This window comes from Mauremys mutica, chromosome 1 (assembly GCF_020497125.1).
Source record: "Mauremys mutica isolate MM-2020 ecotype Southern chromosome 1, ASM2049712v1, whole genome shotgun sequence".
In the NCBI taxonomy this organism is placed as follows: domain Eukaryota; kingdom Metazoa; phylum Chordata; order Testudines; family Geoemydidae; genus Mauremys; species Mauremys mutica.
The window spans coordinates 296307403-296328998 of record NC_059072.1 but is presented as its reverse complement, the minus strand read 5'-3'; the positions used below and the strand labels follow the sequence as shown (position 1 = coordinate 296328998).

General features: G+C 39.7%; 1 protein-coding gene across 4 annotated transcripts in view; it reads right to left on the bottom strand.

The window, feature by feature from the left end:
* Nucleotides 1–21596, bottom strand: part of DIAPH3 (diaphanous related formin 3) — a 509860-nt gene that overhangs the window by 396838 nt on the left and 91426 nt on the right. For all 4 annotated transcript variants that reach the window (XM_045012145.1, XM_045012154.1, XM_045012162.1 and 1 more), the window contains 4 exons: nucleotides 12458–12532; nucleotides 12305–12374; nucleotides 6642–6778; nucleotides 5757–5862 (listed from right to left, as the gene is read on the bottom strand). In XM_045012145.1, the coding sequence (XP_044868080.1) occupies nucleotides 5757–5862; nucleotides 6642–6778; nucleotides 12305–12374; nucleotides 12458–12532 (388 nt within the window). The remainder of the gene's footprint in view (nucleotides 1–5756; nucleotides 5863–6641; nucleotides 6779–12304; nucleotides 12375–12457; nucleotides 12533–21596) is intronic.

The following is a 21596-nucleotide window of genomic DNA, read 5'->3' as shown; positions in this document are numbered from 1 at the left end:
CCATTGTTATCCATGCCTTTGTTACCTCAAGATAACACTACTATAATGAGCTCACCATGCATCTACACATTAAAACCAAAGACAAACTCATGCAGCAGGATTCATGTACTGCACAGGGTATTTTGCTGAGAGCATATGAACCAGTGCACCATCAAAGCTGCTATCTCCCCTGTTCTTCTAGCCGAGGTAATTGCCATCAGGAAGTCAGTTTTCATTGATAGGTACGTTAGCAAACAGGTGGTCATGGGTTTGAAGGAGGACCTAGTCAACACTTTCAGAAGCAAGTTTAGATCCCACAAGGGGTAAGCAGTGGAGATTAAAGAAAGGTTAATTATACCCTTAAGGAACCTTTTAGTGGTTGGGTCCAATAGTACCAAGTACCCCTCTATGGTTTAGTGAAATGTTGTGATAGCTACCAGAGGGAACTTAGATAACCCTGATTTAAGGGTCAGAGCATACTCCAGAATATGTGGAAGAGTTGCAGACATTGGAGAGATTTGTTGGGACATGCACCAAACCTGAAACCTTGAACATTTTCTGCAGGTAAGTACCTTGTGTGGAAGACTTTCTACTGTGGAATAGAACCAATCTGTACTTCCCATGAGCATGAATTTTCTAGGTGCTGGAAGCACAGAGGACTCATGCTTTGATGTGGAGAAGCCTCCAGTTGGGATGTAGGATATCCTTTATCCTGAAAAAGGAGGTGCAAAATGGTAGGAAGGGACATCGGGGGGAAACTTCACAAGCTGTGTCAGGTAAGGGTACCAGGTCTGTCTCTGCCAAGTAGGAACAATCAGGATTATGTGAGCCCAGTTCTTTATTTTTAGCAGGACCTTCAGCAGTAGAGGAAACGGGAAGGAAAGAAGAAGAGCATCATCCAGAAAGTGTTGTCCAATCTCCACTCTGGAGAAGTAACGTGGACACTTCTTCTGGTAAATGGTGAACAGGTCTGTGAATGGTTTTCCCCATCATGTGAATAAATCAGAGTACTGATGGGTGGATCTCCCACTCATGATCATGCGAGAATTTATGACTGAGTTTGTCTGCTATCGAGTTCTGCATTCACGGGAGGTAAGTGGTGGACAAAGTGACGTGAGATGTACCAGTTCCATAACCTCATTATGCATACGGAGGATGACTTGGCCCCTCTCTGGTGACTGATGTCATACATGCAGTCTATGTTGTCTGTTAGGATCTTCATATGTGATCCTGCTATTAGGAGAAAATGGCATTCCTGACAGCTCTCATCTCAAGGAGATTGTTGTGTAGAGATATGCCACAGGCGACAACTTGCCATGCGTTGTGAGGCCGTTTAAATGCATGCTCCATCCTTTGAATGATGTGTCAGTGGTAAAGAGTGATGATGGTGACCTCCAAAGGCGGCATGCAAGCTGATTTTCAGTGGCACTCACACTATCCGGGTCCTAGCCACCGGTCCGAGGGACTCTGCATTTTAATTTAATTTTAAATGAAGCTGCTTAAACATTTTAAAAACCCTATTTACTTTACATTCAACAATAGTTTAGTTATATATTATAGACTTATAGAAAGAGACCTTCTAAAAACGTTAAAATGTATTACCAGCACGTGAAACCTTAAATTAGACTGAATAAATAAAGACTGGGCACACCACTTCTGAAAGGTTGCTGACCCCTGGTCTATTCAGTCTGTAAACCAAACTCAATCATAGTTGGAGGCATCACATGTGGAATCTGCTGTGCAGTATCACAACCTTGCCTCCCACCATATGCCCCAACAGGTGGAGCCAGAGCCTGGCTGGTACTTGAGGACTGCATTGAGCTGTGTCTATGAGTGAGACCAGGGACAGGAACCTGTATTGAGGTACGAAGGCTTTGGCCTGTAAAGCAGCCGAGTCAGCCCCTATGAATTCCAGGAGTTGCACTGCTGTGACGGTCAACTTCTCATGGTGCCACTGGATCAATGAGCATCCACAGAAGTTTCACAGTGTTTGGTAGACAACCCAATACAGAAGTATGGAGAATGTTGAGGAATCTGTGGGGTTTGTCTTGGGACTACCACAACAGGAATCTCTGAGGTAGAGGTTACTCTCCTCAAAGTCTTGAAATGCTTCAGTCATGTGGAGTCAATGTAGACCACTGTGGCATTACAGCTTCATCTGTAGATAAGAACATGTGAGCAGGAATTGAATACATTCCTGCTTGTGACTCTCAACGAAGTGTGCATTGGTAATATCAGGCTGCGCAATTGGAGAATGTTGTACATCCTTCTCGAGAGGTTGAAGAGAAGGTGAAATGGGTTTGGACTGCAATGCTCACATAGTTGTTCTAGCATGAGGAATGCCACACAGAACCCAACAGGACCAAATGTGTAGATAAGCACGGGGGACTGGCTGTCAAGAGGGAAGGATACCAGGACTCTTATCCCTTCCTAGGCTCCAATGTCTTTGATAACTAGAATCAGCCCTAAAATCCCTGAGGGGGCCTGCATATCCTGACCCAAAGGATCTTGCTGGTGAAGCTTCCCTAATGTTCCCAGATCCACAGGAGAAGAAAGAACTCTTCCTCCTCTACATGAGGAATATACCATTGGAGTAATCTATGCCTCGACTGACTGACATTTCATGGGTACTGAGAATGTATCAGGTGCATACCAATACTAGTATTGGTGGGGATACTTTTAAAGTTGTCAAGAGAGCAGAGTCCAGCACAGAGGATAAACAGAGGTCCTTAGCTGCCAAGTAAGCTCATGGTATCACTTACATCGAAGTCTGTGACACAACCACTGCCAAAGACAGAACTGAGAACAATGATACCAGAGGAGTCGGTACCAGGTGAGAATCTCGCAATCATTTGTACCTCCTAAAGCCGCGATGTCTCTGGGTACACAAATATGAGAACCTGTGGCACAGCATCCAGTACTTGAACAGGAATGAGAAAAACCCTTCTTAGGTCCCAGGCTACTCTTAGATTCAGACAATTGAAAGGATTAAGGGCTTGAAGTAGGAAATCTGTGTTTCTTTTCTCTTTGAGACTTATACCTAGGATGCGTCATTTTCCAAAACAATATTTGTGCAATTGAGAGGTAAACTAAGTCTTAATCATTTAAATATACAAACAAAAATAAAACTACATAAACTGCAGTTAAAAAAGGTAACAAGATCCTTGACGTATCAAATCAGTGGGGGAAAAAAAGTAGGAGCAGTGAGGTGGTTTAAAATCCATATTCAGCAACAGAGAGATCATTTTTCTAGAATGTATCTAGTTTTGGTGTCCTTAATTCAAAAAGGACATTTAAAAAGTATGAAATTGTCAGGACCTCACGAGTCCCAAACCTTGCCCTGTGGGTTTCCCAGTCGACTGATACCTCTCACCCAGCTGCTAGTGGCATTCTGTTACCTTCTTTGTTGGGCCTGTCCTGTAGTAGGTGACTTCTGGGACAGAACGCCGCTAGCTGTCACCTACAGCACCAACGTGCTGTAGAGATTTACATCAAGGATCTACAACCTATCCTGAGGGACGATCCCTCACTCTCACAGACCTTGGGAGACAGGCCATTCCTCACCTACAGACAGCCCCCCAACCTGAAGCAAATACTCACCAGCAACTACACACCACACAACAAAAACACTAACCCAGGAAACAAACCCCGGTGCCAACTCTTTCCACGTATCTATTCAAGGAACACCATCATAGCACCTAACCACATCAGCCACATCATCAGGGACTCATTCACCTGCATATCTACCAATGTGATTATGCCATCATGTGCCAGCAATACCCCTCTGCCATGTACATTGACCAAATCAGACAGTCTCTATGCAAAAGAATAAATAGACACAAATCTGACATCAATAATTATAACATTCAAAAACCAGAAGAATTCTTCAATCTCCCTGAGCACTCAACAACAGACTTAAAAGTGGCAATTCTTCAACAAAGAAAGACTTCAAAAACAGACTCCAACAAGAAACTGCAGAACTGGAATTAATTTGCAAACTAGACACCATAAAATTGGGCCTGAATAAACACTGGGAGTGGATGGGTCACTACAAAAACTCATTCCCCCCTGCTGATACTCACACCATCTTGTCAACTGTTTGAAATGGGCCACCTGATTACACTCAACTCATTAGCACTACAAAAGCTATTTTCCTCCCTTCTTGTCAACCGTTGAAAATAGCTCGTTTCCACCATAATTCAATTGGCTCGTTAGCACAGACCCCTCACTTGGCAACTCCCATCTTTTCATGTGCGGTGTATTTACACCTGCCTCTGTATTTTCCACTCTAGGCATCTAATGAAGTGGGTTTTAGCCCACGAAAGGTTATCCCCAAATACATTTGTTAGTCTCTAAGGTGCCACAAGAACTCTTCGTTGTTTTATCCACAAAGTAGTTTATATCCAGTCTAGCCAGCACATTGTGAATTAACTACGCAAGTTGATGGCCCATTGAGGAAAACAATGGGCCACAGAAGCAGCTTGTCCCTACCCAGTGAGCCTTCCTGTGAACTTAGCCAGAATATGAGTAATGGCGACTCCAATGAGTCATCAAAGCATGCAAGGGCATGTAACTTGCTCATGTGACCCTGGACTCCTTTTTGTGTCTAATTTTGCACAAACCAAGGGCTTGTCTTCACTACAGAGATAAGTTGACCTAAGTTATGCTACTCCTGCTACATGAATAACATAGCTGGAGTTGACACAACTTAGATCGACTTACCCTGATGTCTTCACTGCACTGTGTTGACAGGAGATGCTCTCCAGTCGACTTCCCTTACTCTTATTGGAGAGCTGGAGTACCGGGGTCGACCGGACAGTGCTCTGCCATCAATTTAGCAGGCCTTCACTAGACCCACTAAATCGATCCCTGCTGCATCGATTGCAGCAGTGTCGATCTCCCCATAGTGAAGACCAGCCCTAAGACTGAGAGCAGTCCCTCCACATGGGAAAAGGTATAAAAGAACCCTGGAAGCATCTCCATTGTACCTCTTTCCTGCCCTGATCTCTGGACTATGGACTTACACTAAAAGGAACATTCTGACCAATGGACTGACCAACTTCCCATCCTTTGGAAGTTACCAGAGATTTTACAAGCTAGCAGTTTATTCCTTCACTGCTACAAACCTGATCCAAGAACTTCGTAGTGAGCGTATGTGTATGATTTCTTTGACCATTTTAATTCTCTCCCCTTTCTTTTCTCTTATAAACCTTAAGATATTGGATACTAAAGGATTGGCAACAGTGTGATTATTGGGTAAGATCTGAGTTATATATTGTGACTGGATATGTGGCTGATCTATTAGGATAGAAAGACGCTTTGTTTGGTTAAATTGGTTTTAAATAACATATCAAAGTCTAGTGTATGTATGGTGAAATAAGTGCTGTAATGCCTAAGGAGGCTGCTTGTTTGACTTTTTGTTAACCAGTGTGGTGAAATCGAAGATTACCCTTGTTACTGGCTTGGTATATCTGATAGTAAAATAACCACCAGTTCCAGGGTGAGACTGCCCAATTTCTCAGAAGTTCGTTCTGAATTTGGCATCCTCAGCTGTGACCCTCTCAGGCATGATGACAGTTGTGCAGTGTCAAGATGGTTTATCCCTAAAAATTGCTTCAGCAATAACCTACACTCCTTAAATTACATAGCTTTTATTTCAAAACTTGACCTAACCTGGATAGCTTCCATTCATTTTAATGAAAAATTCAGCATCAAATATACATATTTCATTTTTGTTTTGATGTAAAAGTTCTCTTCATAAAAGAAAGAATACTTACTTGCAGCTGAACTGAGTTATCCTGAAGGCCTTCTACAATGGGGGAAAATCTGTCTATGTTCCTTTCTTCTGCTGCTGTTGTTACAGCTTCCAAAATTTTTTCAAGGCTATAGGAAATTAGAAGACAGTTCCATTTATGGGACAGATAAGTAATCTCCCTCACATGCACCCCTTGATTTTTTTACCTGTTGGGTATAGGCACACATTTCTTAAAGAGAAGCAGAGCTATACATTTTAAACTGTAATTTTGTGTTAAAATGGGATTTTTGTTAGAAGGAAACTTTTAACTTAATTTAGCTATTGAAACATAATAGGAAATTTACAAACAATAAAAACCTAACAATGAGGTGGTGGGGAGGAAGGATGTCAATTTTTTTCCCCCAACTCCCTCCCCCATTGTGGTAAGTTTTACTCTTACTAATAAATTCCTTATTAGGTGTCAATAACTAAATTAAACTAATAGTTTCCCGCTAACATAAATCCTAATCCACTTTTTAACACAGAATTCTAATGTGAAGTGTATGAACCTACTTGTTTAAAAAAATGTACCTATAGCCAACAGGTAAAAAGGCAAGGAATTATTAATTCAGTTTTCAGGAGCTACCATTTTAATATGCTGTTACTTCATATTTCCCACATGTGGAAACCCAATTATGGTGTACTTGTTAGTGATAAAAACACATTAAAATGTTACATTTTAAGAAGGTATTTAAATCTGACAAACTGGTGGTAACAGTAAAGATATTTACTTTCAATTCTAAAATTAATACATTTGAAATTAAGATTTTCTAAAAATGGAGGTTCAGTAAACTTTTTCAACAGATAATGACTATCTAAATACAATTAGAAGTTTTAAAAGGGTATATTGTATTTATTGTATACTTACATGTTTTCCTCTCCAACAATGCATATTGCAGACAAGAGTTTAACAACATCAGTCATCATGTTAGTTTGTCTGGGATCAATTGCTCTGGCCAGCAATGAAAGGCTCCTTTCTTCTCCCATTATTCTTTCCAACCCATACTAAAGTAACAACAACAGATAATGAAGGCTTAAGTTTTAACAACTCCGGCAAGCAAAATTGCAACTTAAGAAATGGCAAATGTAAACGATACTGACATACTGGTCTAATGGAATTTGTTAAGTGGCATTTTCAGTCTGCAAATTCTGCATTTTGAAATACAAACACTGAAGCTGGAGTAAAGAATAAGAAATTTTTCTTTCTTCTGCAAGAATCATGGATATCAATGCCCAATAGATGAAAATTTTTGCTCCAGTCCTCTTTGATATCAATACTGAGTGACGTAAAAAAGACACCAAGATTTTCAGTCAAATGGGCTCGCAAAATCCAAAAAAAGATAAAAATGAATTGTAACAAAATGAACATAATTTTAATCAAAAACTTTGAAGAAATAATAAATTCTAAATAGCAGTAGCAGAATATGAATTAACTGTATCGTCCTCAAAGTTATGTTTCATTTAAACTTTTCCGTCTCTCAGTAATAAAAGAATATAAAGGATAAGCAGAATAATTTACACTACACCACTGGAAAAAAACGAAACAGGGTGTTCCCACAGAAAACACTTATCCATAGGGTGATATAGTAACAGCCATATAAGGTTGCAACACAAATTGGCTGGGGATTGAAAGTTTTTTTCCCATCAAAGATTTAATTTTCTCTTTGCCTAGAGATGTTAAGAATCTAATTATTCCCTAAAAAGCTCTGAATGCAGCACACAATATTCCAGTAAATGCTAAACCCAGGGTTGTGAGTTCAATCCTTGAGGGGGCCACATGGGGATCTGAGGCAAAAATCAGTATTTGGTCCTCCTAGGGAAGGCAAGGGGCTGGACTTGATGACCCTTCAGGGTCCCTTCCAGTTCTATGAAATAAAATAAATATATGGAGATATACCTATTTTATTTTTATAATTTGGTGTGTAGTAAATTCACGAAATATCAATTTGAGTCCTTGTCAGATGGTACAGGTATTTACAAACCAGCAGAAACCATCATTACAATATAGTAGTGTATTTTTCCCAAGTGTTTATTAAATATTTAATAGGGAAATTTGATATTTCCAGGCACTTTTCATTGTTAAGAATAATTCAAGAGGAGGTTAATAAAACACATTAAAAGGCCCAAAGCAAAATTTGCTTAGGAATGTTATTTTTCAACATCTGAAGATAAAAGAAAACAATTTATTTTCTAAAAGACTATTCTTAACCATCTTAACATTTGGATTGTTGGTCCTCATGTAGATGTGAAGACACTGAAGAGCTGCTATAGTCTATACTTGTGCAACACAAGTCTCAAAACCCCTACAATGACCTGTAAAATGAAAAATGAATCCTACAAAAAGTGGAAACATGGACAAATTCCTATGGAGAATAAAAAAAAATAGATCAAGCGTCTAGGGACAAAATCAGAAAGGCAAAGGCAAACAAATGGGTTACATCTAGCAAGGGACAGACAACAAAAAGAGGTTCTATAAATACATTAGGAGCAGGAGATAGAAAAAAAGAAAACCAAGATCCACTAGTTATGGGGGAGGGAGAGCTAATCAAGCATAATACCAAGAAAGCCAAGATGATGTTATGCCTACTTTTCACCATCAAGGTCAATGTCAATTGTGACCAGATGCTTAACACAATTAATATTAACAACAAGTGGGAAAAGAATACAAGCCACAATAGAAAAGGAACAGGTTAAAGAATAGTTAGATAAATTAGATATTTTCAAGTTGGCAGGGCCTGACTAACTTCATTTTAGGGTATTTAAGGAACTAACAACAGCAACCCTGGGAGCATTAGCCATTATCTTTGAGAGCTCCTGGAGGGTAGGTGACATACTGGAGGACTGGAGAGGACACACACAGTACCTTTCTTTGATAAGGAGAACCAAGACAACCCAGGGAATTAGGGACCAGTTGGTCTCTCTGATACCTTAAAAAACTCTGGAATACATTATTAGGCAATCAATCTGTAAGCACCTAGACAATGACAGGGTGATAAATATACAACATGGATTTGTCAAGAAAAAATCATGCCAAACCAACCTAATTTCCTTCATTTACAGGAATACTGGTTTAGTGGATATGGGGAAGCAGTAGACATGATGCATTTTAATTTTAGTAAGGCTTTTGACACAGTCACACATGACAGTCTTATGAGTAAACTAGGGAAATGTGATTTAGATTAAATTAGGATTAGAATTCAAAATTACCTTGATGAACAAGAGAACTGAAATCAACATGATGAAATTCAATATCAACAAATGAAAAGTTCTACACTTTGGAACAAATTTACCATTTTGTAGCAGAATATCAGGTTATCTGTACCCTTGTGGTGGTGTTCTAGTTAGGAACCTATTAAAGGTTATCTCCAGCCACAAGTCCTAGGGAAGACCCTGTGTGACACAGGGCAAGAAAGGGTTAAGCAACTTTCAGGCTAACTGACCCAGATTCAACCTTTAAAGACATATTAGTATATAATGGTGGTGGGTTTTTTGTGCGTTTACATATATATTGTTTGGTTACATTGTCAACCCTTAACAGTTCCTGTCTATCGCTGTAGTCTGTTAATTCTGAGATCAAAAGGAGATCTTAACATTTAACTGAACTGTAAATGTAGTGATATCATGGTCTTCATTTCTCTTTGAATCATATAGTAAACTACCTGTAAATGACAAGAGATAGGCAATTGCCTTATGTTAATCCATATAACTAATTACCGGTGATGCTTACAAAATAGGACGATGCTTCAAAGACACTATTCTTCTTCACCCAAGGAACACCTGCTGTCAAGAAGCTGACAATAGCATGCAAGGGATCTGTAAAAACTCTTGGACCCTGATGCTTTCATCTCAGATGTACTTACGCTTCATCAGGGGAAGTTTGAGTTGCAAGACTGAAGGTATCCAGTTCCATTTTGGATCACCCGGATATTAAACGTTGGATTGTAACCTATGGACTAATTCTAAAAGGGCTTTTTGCAACTCTAAAGCTCACCATCTCTACTATAAGAGCAGCAAAGAATCCTGTGGCACCTTATAGACTAACAGACGTTTTGCAGCATGAGCTTTCGTGGGTGAATACCCACTTCTTCGGATGCAAGTGCATCTCTACTATGAAATTGACCTAAGAACTCTATTCATATCTGTATGTACAATGATATTTTAACCAATTCTCTCTTCTTTTTAAATAAATCTTAGTTTAGTTGACAAGAATTCGCTGTAAGCATGTATTTGGGTAAGGTCTGAAATATTCATTGACCTGAGGGGTAATGTATCCAATCCTTTGGGATTGATACAACTTTTATATGATGAACAAAATTTTCAGTAATCCTCACCATATGTTACTTGGCTGTCTGGGCGGGAGCTCAAAGCTGGGTTGCTTTAAGGGAACTGTATTTTTGGCTTCTGAGTAACCAGAAAGATATTATAAAAGTTGTTTTGTTACTGGCTTAGTGAATCTAAGCATTAGAATAATCACCAGTTTAGGGGATCATCTGCCCCATTCTTTGCAATTTGCCCTTGCTGAGCAACCTCTGCATGGCTCCCCTGGGGCCCCGGCCACATCCCCAAGGAACCATCATTATTCAGATATTTTGGGATCTGATGGGAGTTCCTCAATAGGTATGTCAATACAGACAGGACACATCTTTAAAGTCACATTCCTACTAGCACTTTTTGGAGCATTTAGAAACAGTGAACTGATGCCTGGATTGTTTATAAAGGATATTTCTAATAAGGCATCAGAGTTTAGGAATTTATAGTGGGGCAAATGTTCGGTCACCTTGATCCAGAAATGTCAAAGACAGAACAGGAAAGACAAAGTGAGTCCATATTATTGCATGAAGGTGGGGAAGCATATATTATCCCTGGCGCAGCATTAAGGATTTATACAGAACTGAGGCTGGCTGGTTATGGCCATCATTGCTTCAGAACAAGAGTTATCTCATCCAATTCCAGTTTGTGGCAGTCTTAAAGACACACAGTCAGGAGTCCCTCCTGGTGAATTTGGGTCCCATTCATTCTGGATCCGGGCAACAACTTCTGCATTGCAACAGGAATCAACTGGGATGCAGGGATACAGGTGCTTGGTCAGTGGCATCTGAATGTATACAGGGTCATATGTGTGGCCACAGTTGAGACTGAAAGACCAGTGGTGTTAGTGTACTAAATTTTGATGTTTATCCAATTTCCTGGAGCAAACAAACAGATCACAAGAGTTGCTGTTTGAATCTGTAGGCAAAGTATTGAGCACTGGTACCTCAGGGAGGAAACCAGTCAACCTAGACATTCACATTTGGGCATCAATGGTGAAGTGATTCTGCGCTGCTGGCATAGAAGAGGCATCCTGATGCTCTTCTTACACTCTTTGGAAGCCAGGAAGTAACTATGTAAAAAGATTATTGTAAACTTAGTTGAAAATAATTTGATATTCCCTAAGGGAGCTGACTTAACCATGAAAGCAGAGAGAGAGAGTGAGGGCAGATCCAGGACCTTTTTCCCCAGGCTATCTGTAAACCTGTCTGAAATGCTAAAGAAGAGAGTATGAGGCGGAGACCCCAGGGCTTCATGGGTTGATATGGCTAAAAAATGTGTGGTTTGGGAGGTGGATAAATTTGTATGAAAGTAGCAAGGATCAAACATTTGACAGAAATGCAAAAGACCTCATGAAAAACAAATAGTACCAACGTGAAGTATCATGACAAACAAAGTGGAAGAGCTATTCCTAGCACTGTGCAAAAGGAATACTTACGCTAAACAAATAGGAAAATCTCTCGATAATGATGCAGCATTGCAGAAAAAGAAGCCCAATTTTCTTAGGAGTTTGAATTATGACTACATTTAATAGGCCATTATGATTTCAGTAGCTAAATATTAGCCTCTTGGGTTAATTTGTATTGTTTGTTTCTTCAAGAAAATTTAGGGGAAATTACATTTTATATTAAAACCACTGCACGTGATTAGGCTCTGTACTTAAACTCTGAAACCATGTACCCTGTTCAAGAAATTAAACGATGTCTTGAAATTTTTTAGCTTTACAATCAGTATATAAATCAATCCATTGAACTATTAGCTAAACATGTTGGACAGATACTCAGCTTCATGCTGAGGAATGAAACGGAACAGAGGGGAACTATCAAAAGAAACACTTTCAATTACAAAGGATGCTTCCATCCTAACAGAAGAAACAATTTCAAAGTTGGGTGTTGAAATAACATTTTCCACATTAAACTTGTCATTTAAAGCAATTAAAAGAGTTGAACTTATTGACTATGTTTAGTTGTCAAGATTCACAAATTTCAACTTGGATGAAAATATTTGGTTTGAGTGTACAGTACAATCTATGCACATTAATGGATCTGGGCTTAAGGGGCTGAAACATAACAGTGGTTTTCTTTCAGATATAATACCTGAAAACCATCCAAGCAAATAAAGTCACTTCAGGTTAAATCATGGTAATCTATGCTACATTATGATTTAGATTCATGGACTACCTTATTCATAAACTGAATTATTTAGTAACAATAAATCACATACCTTATTATTCATAAAGGCCTTCAAACACTGTACGATCTTATGCTGACTCCTCTTCACAACTCTGTCCTGACTGAATTGATATACAAAATTTAAGTTGTAATTAATGTAATTATATATTACACAAAATTCAAGGTTTACATAAAGCGTCCTTACGATTTTGTTTCAACCAGTCTTTCTAAAACATCCAGCAACAAACCCAGTCCTTCATGTCCAAAGTTTTCAACCCAACTAGAAGAGAAAAAAAAACACCAGTTAAGTACATTATTAATAACTCAGTATTTCAGATATTGAATTATTATTATTTTTATTATAACAACATCTAGAGCCCGTCATGGACCAGGAACCCCTTGTACTAGGTGCTGTGTAAATAGGGCAAGAAGACAGTCTGTCCCCCACACTGCTTTGCATTTCAATCAGTTCTTTTGCACGTCAGTCATTCCTTTCCTTCTGCCACTTCATCAAGTTTGCAGTTCTATCTGAAATCTGAATCCATATGGGTATTTCTCAATATATCATTTTTAGAAAATTTTCTAAAAACAATGAAAATGTTTTATTTGGTACATAAGAGAAAAAAATTAAAGGCATCATTCTCTGATAAATATTTTGGTACAGAGAATGGATTCTAAAAAGACACTTATTCTTTCTCAATCCAAGCAAAGCATGAATCAAAGAGTTTGTTACATGTTATAACAATCTCTCATTAGTAAAATTTTTGACTAACAGGCTTTGTTATAGATTAATCTCTAAAGTAGATCAAGAAGAAACAACATGTTTGTGTGACTATTAAAATGGTTTAAGGAAAGTGTGATAGTTGTGGAACCTATATATAAGTTTATGAATTGTGGTTATTTTTATTAAAATCCTGTATCACTGTATGCCTCTATATGTCGGAAAGTGGGTAGAAAAACGTGAAGGAGACAGGTGGGGAGAAAAGATCAGAAGCAGGAGGAGGCAACTGACTCAAGTAGTAAGAAACAGACTCCATGATTCAAAGGAAAAGCCATGTGCTGGTTGGGGATCCTGGACACACTAACAGACTGACCAAATCCCAGAGGATACTCAAAACTGCTGAGAAAGCTGAGGCACAGATGGCCTATAGATGTTTTATTATTTTGTTAAGATCTGTATATGTCGTGCTATCTAAATTAAAGAGTGATTAGTTTTGGAACTATTGCAAAGTCTGTGTGGTCCTGGAGGGGAAGTGTAAACCAGAGTGCTCACAAGGTTGGAACTCTGGGAAAGGGTGTGCTTAAGTAACTGATAAGTCTGAGAGAGCCTAGTCACAGGGCTTAGGCAGTTGGACTTCAGTATCTTAGCTCTTAGAAGTGGGTGCTAGATGGAGGAACTACACCTCAAAAGAGTACCTAAAAATCCAAAGTCGCAGGCAGTGCCTGGACTCTACTCAAATGCAGGAAGCTTAAATGCACACAGCCCCATCATCTTGGCCCAAAACAGCATCCTGATGATTGACCAATGAGATTTTTTTTTTTAAACCAGGACTGTGACAAAGAGGAAGATTTGTTTAGTGGGGAGGGTGCTAGGCTTGAACTCACGAGACACTGCCACACAATTCCTGTTTGACCTTGGGCAAGTCATTCAGTCTCTCTCTCTGTCTCAGTTCTCCATCTAGAAAATGGAGATAACAGTGCTTCCTTACCTTAGAGGAGTTTTGTGAGGATAAATTGGTTAAACATTCTGAGGCACTCAGCTACTGTGGTAATGGGGGCCACATAAGAACTCTAGAATAAGATACTGAAAACCTACATTGTGATACAGCTGTTACAAACCCTAATTCCCTTCCCTGGATGTGCATAACAGAACCAGAAAAAGTTTCTGAAAGCCTGCAACACTGTGTTCTCCCTAAGGACTTACTGCCTAAAAGCTTGTTTAAAAAGTTGAATATTTAATTTATTGCTTATATTGTATATTTGTAATAAATGTAAGCATCTGTATATTAAGCAATTGTATATTTAGCATTTTCTTTGAATACGAGTAGGAAACTATTAAGATTTAAACTTAGGATTTTGAATATGCTAGTCCTGAAGGTTTAATTCTGTGCAATGCTTTCTGAAAAAAATGCCAAAATGAACCATGGCACATGATTTTACAAAGGGATAACCTGAGGTGCAGGAAAAAGAGTGCAATAAGATAAAAGTTCCTGGCTGGCTGCTGGGACTCAACAAAGATAAGAGCTGCGGGGAAGTGGCCCAGGGAAACGCAGTTAGTTAAAGGGATGCGGCATGTGGCTGCTACTGAGATGGTCCCTAGGTAGAGGTCCGGAGTAGTGGGTGAGCCTGGGGTCACCCCCCAACAGCCACTCGTGAAGTGGCTATACCCTGAGAGAAGGGAATTTGGACAGGTCTAGGGAAGGGACTGTATGTGGAACTGGTACTCCCCGGAATGGGGCTGAACCACATGCACTTCTCCAGGCCAGTCACAGCCTTCCCAGACAACGTGCATCAAAGCAAGGAGAACAGAGGGACAAGAGACATCCAGGAAAAGCTCAATATGTCATTTGGGGACATGCACTTTTCACTCTTTTGGCAGTATAAATTGTGTTGAAAGTTTTGATGGTGGATGGTCTGCCTTTCTGATTTTTACATTGGCATGTAAATACCTGTGTAAAATAATTTTGAATTTGCACACAAGGCTACAGTAGCAAGTTTTCTTATACATAATGTTAGAAGTTGCACAAACTGTAATGAATGTCATCACATGTGCAGACTCAATAACTTTCATAATAAAAAAAAATTAGAAATTGTCATCACAATAATCCCTAAACTGAGTTGCAGTACCTGGCCAGTACTGGAAAAAAAAAATGCATAATACCAACACATTTTAAAAAAAATCCCACAGCTGCCCCACTCCCATATACAGAACTTCAAATGCCATTTATTCCCCCTCATGCATGGGACTACGTAAACCCATTATACGCACACAAAGCATCTAGGATTTCTCTTTCACATGTGAATCCAGCACCAGTCATGCATAACAGGTACACTGTCTAACTGTGTACTGGCTCAGAAATCCAGCAGTGTCTTGAGTCCACTCCTGGTGAAAAAGTTCCCCACTTTGTCCTCGCAGACATTGTGCAGAACACAGCACATTATAATAATGTGGACTGCTTTAATGATACTGGCATGCATAGCAGGATATCAGTCTGTCAAATGTACATTCCACCCCCATCCTAGAGAATGGGTCACTCCATCTTCTTTGGCCAGGTGCTCTGAAATCAGGATATGGTTTCATAAGCCATGGCAACGGGGGGCAAGCAGAGTCCCCTAGAATAACAGTGGGGACAGTAACTCCATTTATGATGTCATTCAATGGGAATAACGTCCCAGCTTCTCCACAAAGATAAAGTCCTGATCTCAGGAACAACCTGGCATCAAACACCCTTCCAATGGATGCCATATTAGTGTCCATTAATCTGCTCCTATGATTGACCAGGGCCTGCCTAACCATGACATAGTACCCATTGCAGTTTGTGTATTTATGCTCCCTGCAGAAGGCAAAACCATAGTCCAGGCAATGACCCCCATGCACTTTGGAAAGCCCATTCTCTCAAAGCCAGTAATTACTTAAAAACAATTTGTAATGCCCAGCACCTTTGAGTAATCACTTCAAAAACATTTGCCATAACCACCCCACAGTTGATTTACCAAGTCCAAAATGGTTGGGCCATGGACCTGTAAGTCTGGTGTAGCCAGCTTCCAGATCGCTATAGCAACCTGCTTCTAGAACAGCAGCAGCCTCTCTCATATGGTGCTAAAGGGTTGGGGCAAGGTAATCACAAACCTCTGCTTCTTCACGCGAGAGTTCTGGACCCAGTGTCGGTCACCCCAAGTCCACATGACTATGTGATCTCACCAGTCTGTGTATGTGGCCCTACTTCAGAAGCATCCGTCTACATAGGAGCAATGTGCAGCTAATGTTACAGGCACGAGCAGCATCAGCTGGGTTGCAGCTGGCATGTCAAAATCCCCTTCCAAGAGGTACCTCTGGCAGTTCACAAACTGCCACCAGAACCACCACCTGCATCCGACATATGCTTTGCCTGATTCCTAAAATAGAACTGATTGATAGCATGAAGTGGAAAAATTCCTCCACCAGTTTGAGTTCCATGTTGATGGCCCAAGCTGCGGTGGGTATGCAGACACAAAGTGGTTGGAGTGGAGGAGTTGGCAAGCTAAAACCACACAAAACACTTGTGGGTCAACTCCGGCAGGACAGACAGACCAGTTCTCCCACAACCCACTGTGAACCAACCCCTAGAGTCACTTCAGCTTTCAAGGAACCCTAAAATACAATAGCGTATGCCCACAAAAGCTGAAATTCTGACTCAGGTCTGCATAGTCAGTACAGCAGCACCAGCACAGCTGTGAGGCCTAGAGTTTTCAATACAGTGTGAATGCTCAAGTGGAGACCAAAACAGGGCTTCGTGAATGAAATTAGTTGAAACTTAAGTTTTGCATAATTAAAAACCACTGACATTCCCTTTTTTAGTTTTAACTTACTAAACTGGAAGTTTTGTTTATAATTTTAGAATTAAAAGGGCCCACAAATGAAAATATTTACAAACAAAGCAGTACAATATAGCCACAATTACTTTTACATGGGGAAGTGAAGGAGTAATCCATACAAAGCCTTAGGCCCACTCCTCCCTTCCAACCAACACTGCCAACTAAAGGACATCTGGAAAAAATGAAGCTTAGAGACCTTGAAACGTGGACTGTCATTACACTGAATCACTTAATATAAGCAGAAATCTTTAACTTTACCACGGGCAATTAGCTTCTCAGCATCAACACTGAATTTCATACCCAAACAACTATTGCACATATTCAGTCAATTTTTCCTCTGTACCAGCCTGAAGGAGCCACCTTGCAATTCCAGACAAAGACAAATAAGTGCTGTCACATACAGAGTTTTGTGAACCTAAACTTTGTCCACCTTTAATACTTGCAGACTTAATGAAAATGCTATCCCATGGTAAAAGGTTTAGATTAAGTTAACTCTAAGTCATCCTCACGTTTCTGCACTGATCTTCTACTATATAACATGGTGGGGAAAAAGTCTTTTAATTAAACTTTTTAAAATTTAAACTAAACATATATTTATGTTATTTAAATAAACCTGTTTGAAATTATGACAATTTATGTTCAGATTGCCAACTTACCATGTATTAAAATAATTTCAATTAAATAAAATATTAAGCAGTACATTTGCTGCCAAAGTTTAAAAGAAAGTCAAACCACTGACCATGTAGAAGTCACTGGCTAAGCACCTGGAACCAGAGCTTGCTGAAGTGCTAAGCTAGCTTTTGATAGGCAGTAACCTCTTCAGCAGGCAGAAAGAATGCTTTCTCATTTGAGTTTATTCCAGTAGTTCAGTTCAATGTTTAGTTCACTCACAGCCTGTTTTCCCCTTCCAATCAATCAATGAATAAAAGCCAATTGAAAGGTTATCTACTACTTCTGAAACCTTGAGGAATGCAGTAACCAGGAAAAAAAAAAATCACTTAATTCACTAACTACAGGTAATATTTCTTTCTTAATAAACCAGTTTAAAACGGAAAACATTTTGATAAAGCTATTTAATTTAAAAAATTAAAATGCTGGTTTTGTGCATTTTTAATTGAATTCAAATTTCCATCCAAATAGAACTTAAAGTACATCAAAAGGGGGAAAAAAATAATTATCCAGCAAAGAAGAAACTAATCATTCACCATTTTTCTAATGTAAGACATAAAAATTAAGAATCTGAATAAATGTATGTTAAGTTATATAATTGCTTCAGAAAGCATGTATACACATAGTATATCTTCTGGTTAACAAAAGTACTAAATAAGCATAAAGGCTATATTTATTTGAAAATCAACATGTTTTAATGGTTCCCAGCCAATGAGAATCAACTTTTCTTGAGGAAAATAACTGAAAGTGCAAAACAAGATTAAAACTGGTGATTTACATTGCTTTATTTGAATCAATCCATCCTGCTATTTAATGAGCAAAAGACACCTGAAATTTTATTTTCATGTTTTTTCCACTTATTGCATGTTTTAAAGTAACATGACTCATTGTGTACATTTTTGTTTCCTTTTAATACAAATTGTGTGCCGATAAATATTTTTCAATTATTTGTTTCTGTGAAGTATATTTCCAGTGTACAAAAGGGGAAAAACAGTTCATTTCAGAAAAGATTTTACAAGTCAAGAAATATTGAGCAAGTTGGCCCTATGTTCTGACAGACGTTTATTGAATTCCATAGCTTACAACAAAAAGTGCTATCTTTTCATCCTCAGTAAAAAAGAAAACTGCAACAAGAAAATTATCAACTAATCTAGAAGTGATCATTCTTCAGGAAAGTATATCAACCTGTATTTGTTTTGTGCTTGTCAGCAAAATTCACCACAAGGTTTCAATAATTTATCAACAGCATTCACAGATGACTAGACAAGTGCAAATACCCTTGTTGAATATTCACAGCAGAGTTTCCAACATTCTTACCAGGAAAGCTTCTTGTGAAATGAAGTAAAAACACAAAATAGTTTCACATAAATACTTAATAAAACCTTGATAAGAGTCCAACAATAAGCAGTTTGATAGCAAACTGGATAGTCGGCGCAATGTCCAACCTTTTAAGAGAAAAATTTTAGGGGAATACTTTGATTTAACATTCCCTAGCAAAATGAGTGAGTTTCCCCTCCAGAAATAGAGAAAATGGGAAGACAGAACAGCAATACTGAGTAAGGAGGAAGAACTAATGGAGACAGTAAGAGCCCAAACTACTGTTTACAAATTTATTTCCACTGCGGTCTTGGCCTTCTGACAAAGAGAAGCAACAATCACCTCCTTTTTACGTAGAAGTATGGCTTCATTTTCATCATATGCAAGGTAGGCATGTGAAAATTCATTCTCCAAATGTACGGTGAATATTGAGTAACAAGCTTTTTCACATGGTGGAGGGTGGCAATTGATCCAAGCTCTTAACAGTTTTATCTGCAGTGTATATCATAATGATACTTAAGCTAGTTTTGTAAGCAATTTATGTCTACAAGCAGGATAATACTCATTTAATAACTGCTAACCATCCAAAGAGGAAAAAGTCATTATTGAAGAAACCTACATCATGTAAATTTAAGACTGTGTTTAAAGGCTCCAAAGCCTTCTGATCCATTCCTTTTTGGTCACTATAGGACTACAAAATAGGTGGCTTTAAGAAGTTATATTTTGACTTTTTTTTCAATCAACAGAAATGGCAGAGAATATTTCTTGTCGTTGAGTAGAGGAAAAATTCTGAATTACTTGTGAATTAAAAACAAAATTCATAATTATACATTATGATGGTTTCACCTATAAAGAAGGTTAAGAATTCTACATTCTGATTCCTAAATCAATTATTCCTATAGTTTTCATGCTCATGAACTATCATTTTCTCCCAAAGTTGGGATCAACTGAAAAATAGCAGCTTATATTTAAAAAACCCTTTTTCAAATATATCACAATAAGTAACTAAAATAACAGCTGAAGAATGTAAATCAAACAGGACAAAGGAAAATTATTTTAATATTGCAGGTTATTTAAAACGAAGAAATATAACCCAAATATATTCTGGGGTGTGTTTGTTTTGTTTTCTTCTTTTACTCTTAAGTTTGTAAAACGAAATTTCTTTAAAGTTTCACAATCTATTTAGAACCATTTTGGTTGCTCAAAATATGTAGTTTCCATGATAAATATTTGTTAACTTTTGTTGAAGAAAACTCATATTAAGACCTTTGACAAGTAGAAAAGGTGCAGGTGACAAAATAATAGATTTGATACCTTAAACTTGAAGGTCAGCTTTAATACAATATCAAAAACCAATTTCCACTCATGTGTCAGAGTCATTCATCAGGTATGTTTAACGCAATTACATCCGATACCAAAACTTTCATTTGCTCCTAACCTCTTACTAGGGGGAATTAGGTACTCAAAAACAACAAGTCTAGTGGGACCTACAAACACTTAAGTCATGCACCATAAATAGGAACAAACGTGAACAAACAGCAAAATAAGTAATCCTACCATGGAATTTGTGTAAGCTACATGATCCCAAAAATGACTTGTAAGTGCTTTGGTTGAAAGTGCTCAGCAGAAGTCTATTGATCACTGTGTGGGTCGCCGCCACCCCAGAGAGAGATGAGCCCCTCTGGACCACAGAGTGGGAAGAGCCAGGAAGCCCTGAGCCTGCCCCACAAGGGTCAGGCTTGGCAAAGGAAGTATAAAGGCCCAAACCCAGAACTCACTGAGAGCAGCCGCCGGGGAAGCCAGACGCCTGCAGCCTATCTTCAGTTGGGAAACACCAGCGACCTACGGCGGACCCAAGGGCTGGCCGGGCCTGCCCCAGGCCAGCTACCCGGAGGAGTTGCCGAACCTGCCCCAGGCCAGCTATCTCGAGGAACCCATGATGCTGGACCCCCCTGAGGACACCACGCTGACCCAGGTACCTCAAGAGGGGGAGTTCGGAAGTAGCCTGGGGGGCAGCTGACCCTAGTCTGGCTGTGACACTGCCAGAACCCATGTCAATGTGTTGTGGCCAGGCTCCCCACTGACATAGCAGCAGGTCCTCTGCTGCTGCTAGGGCCCCAGGCTGGAATACAGTGGAGTGGGAGGGCCTGCGTTGCCCCAACCCCCAACTCCTGGGTGGCAGTCTCCCCCTCTCCGAGGCTTTCAGACCTAGGCTCACTGTTATATACCAGGGGTCGGCAACCTCTGGCACGCGACTCACCAGGGTAAGCACCCTGGCGGGCCGGGCAAGTTTGTTCACCTGCTGCATCTCCCACTGGCTGATCGCCGTCCCAGACCAATGGGGATGGCGGGAAGCCACAGCCAGCACATCCCTCGGCCCAGGCTGCTTCCCACAGCCCCCATTGGCCTGGGACAGTGAACCATGGCCAGTGGGAGCCGCGGTTGACCGAACCTGCCGATGCGACAGGTAAACAAACTGGCCCGGCCCACCAGGGTGCTTATCCTGGCGAGCCACATGCCAGAGGTTGTCAATCCCTGGTATATACTGTTATTGTTCAGCCCCTGCCTGAGCACCTGACTCAGCATTGCCCCACGCTGACCTAGGGCCTGGGATGACTGTTTATTTCTGCCCTCAGGAAGGCCGCAGAGGAAGACTCCTGCACACGGACTAATTCCCTGCTAGGCCTCCTCCCGAATTTACTGAGGCAGTGGGGGTTCCTAGAGAGAGATGAGCCCTGGTTAACCTCTCTACAATTGTACTTGTAACAAAGAGTAATATCTTA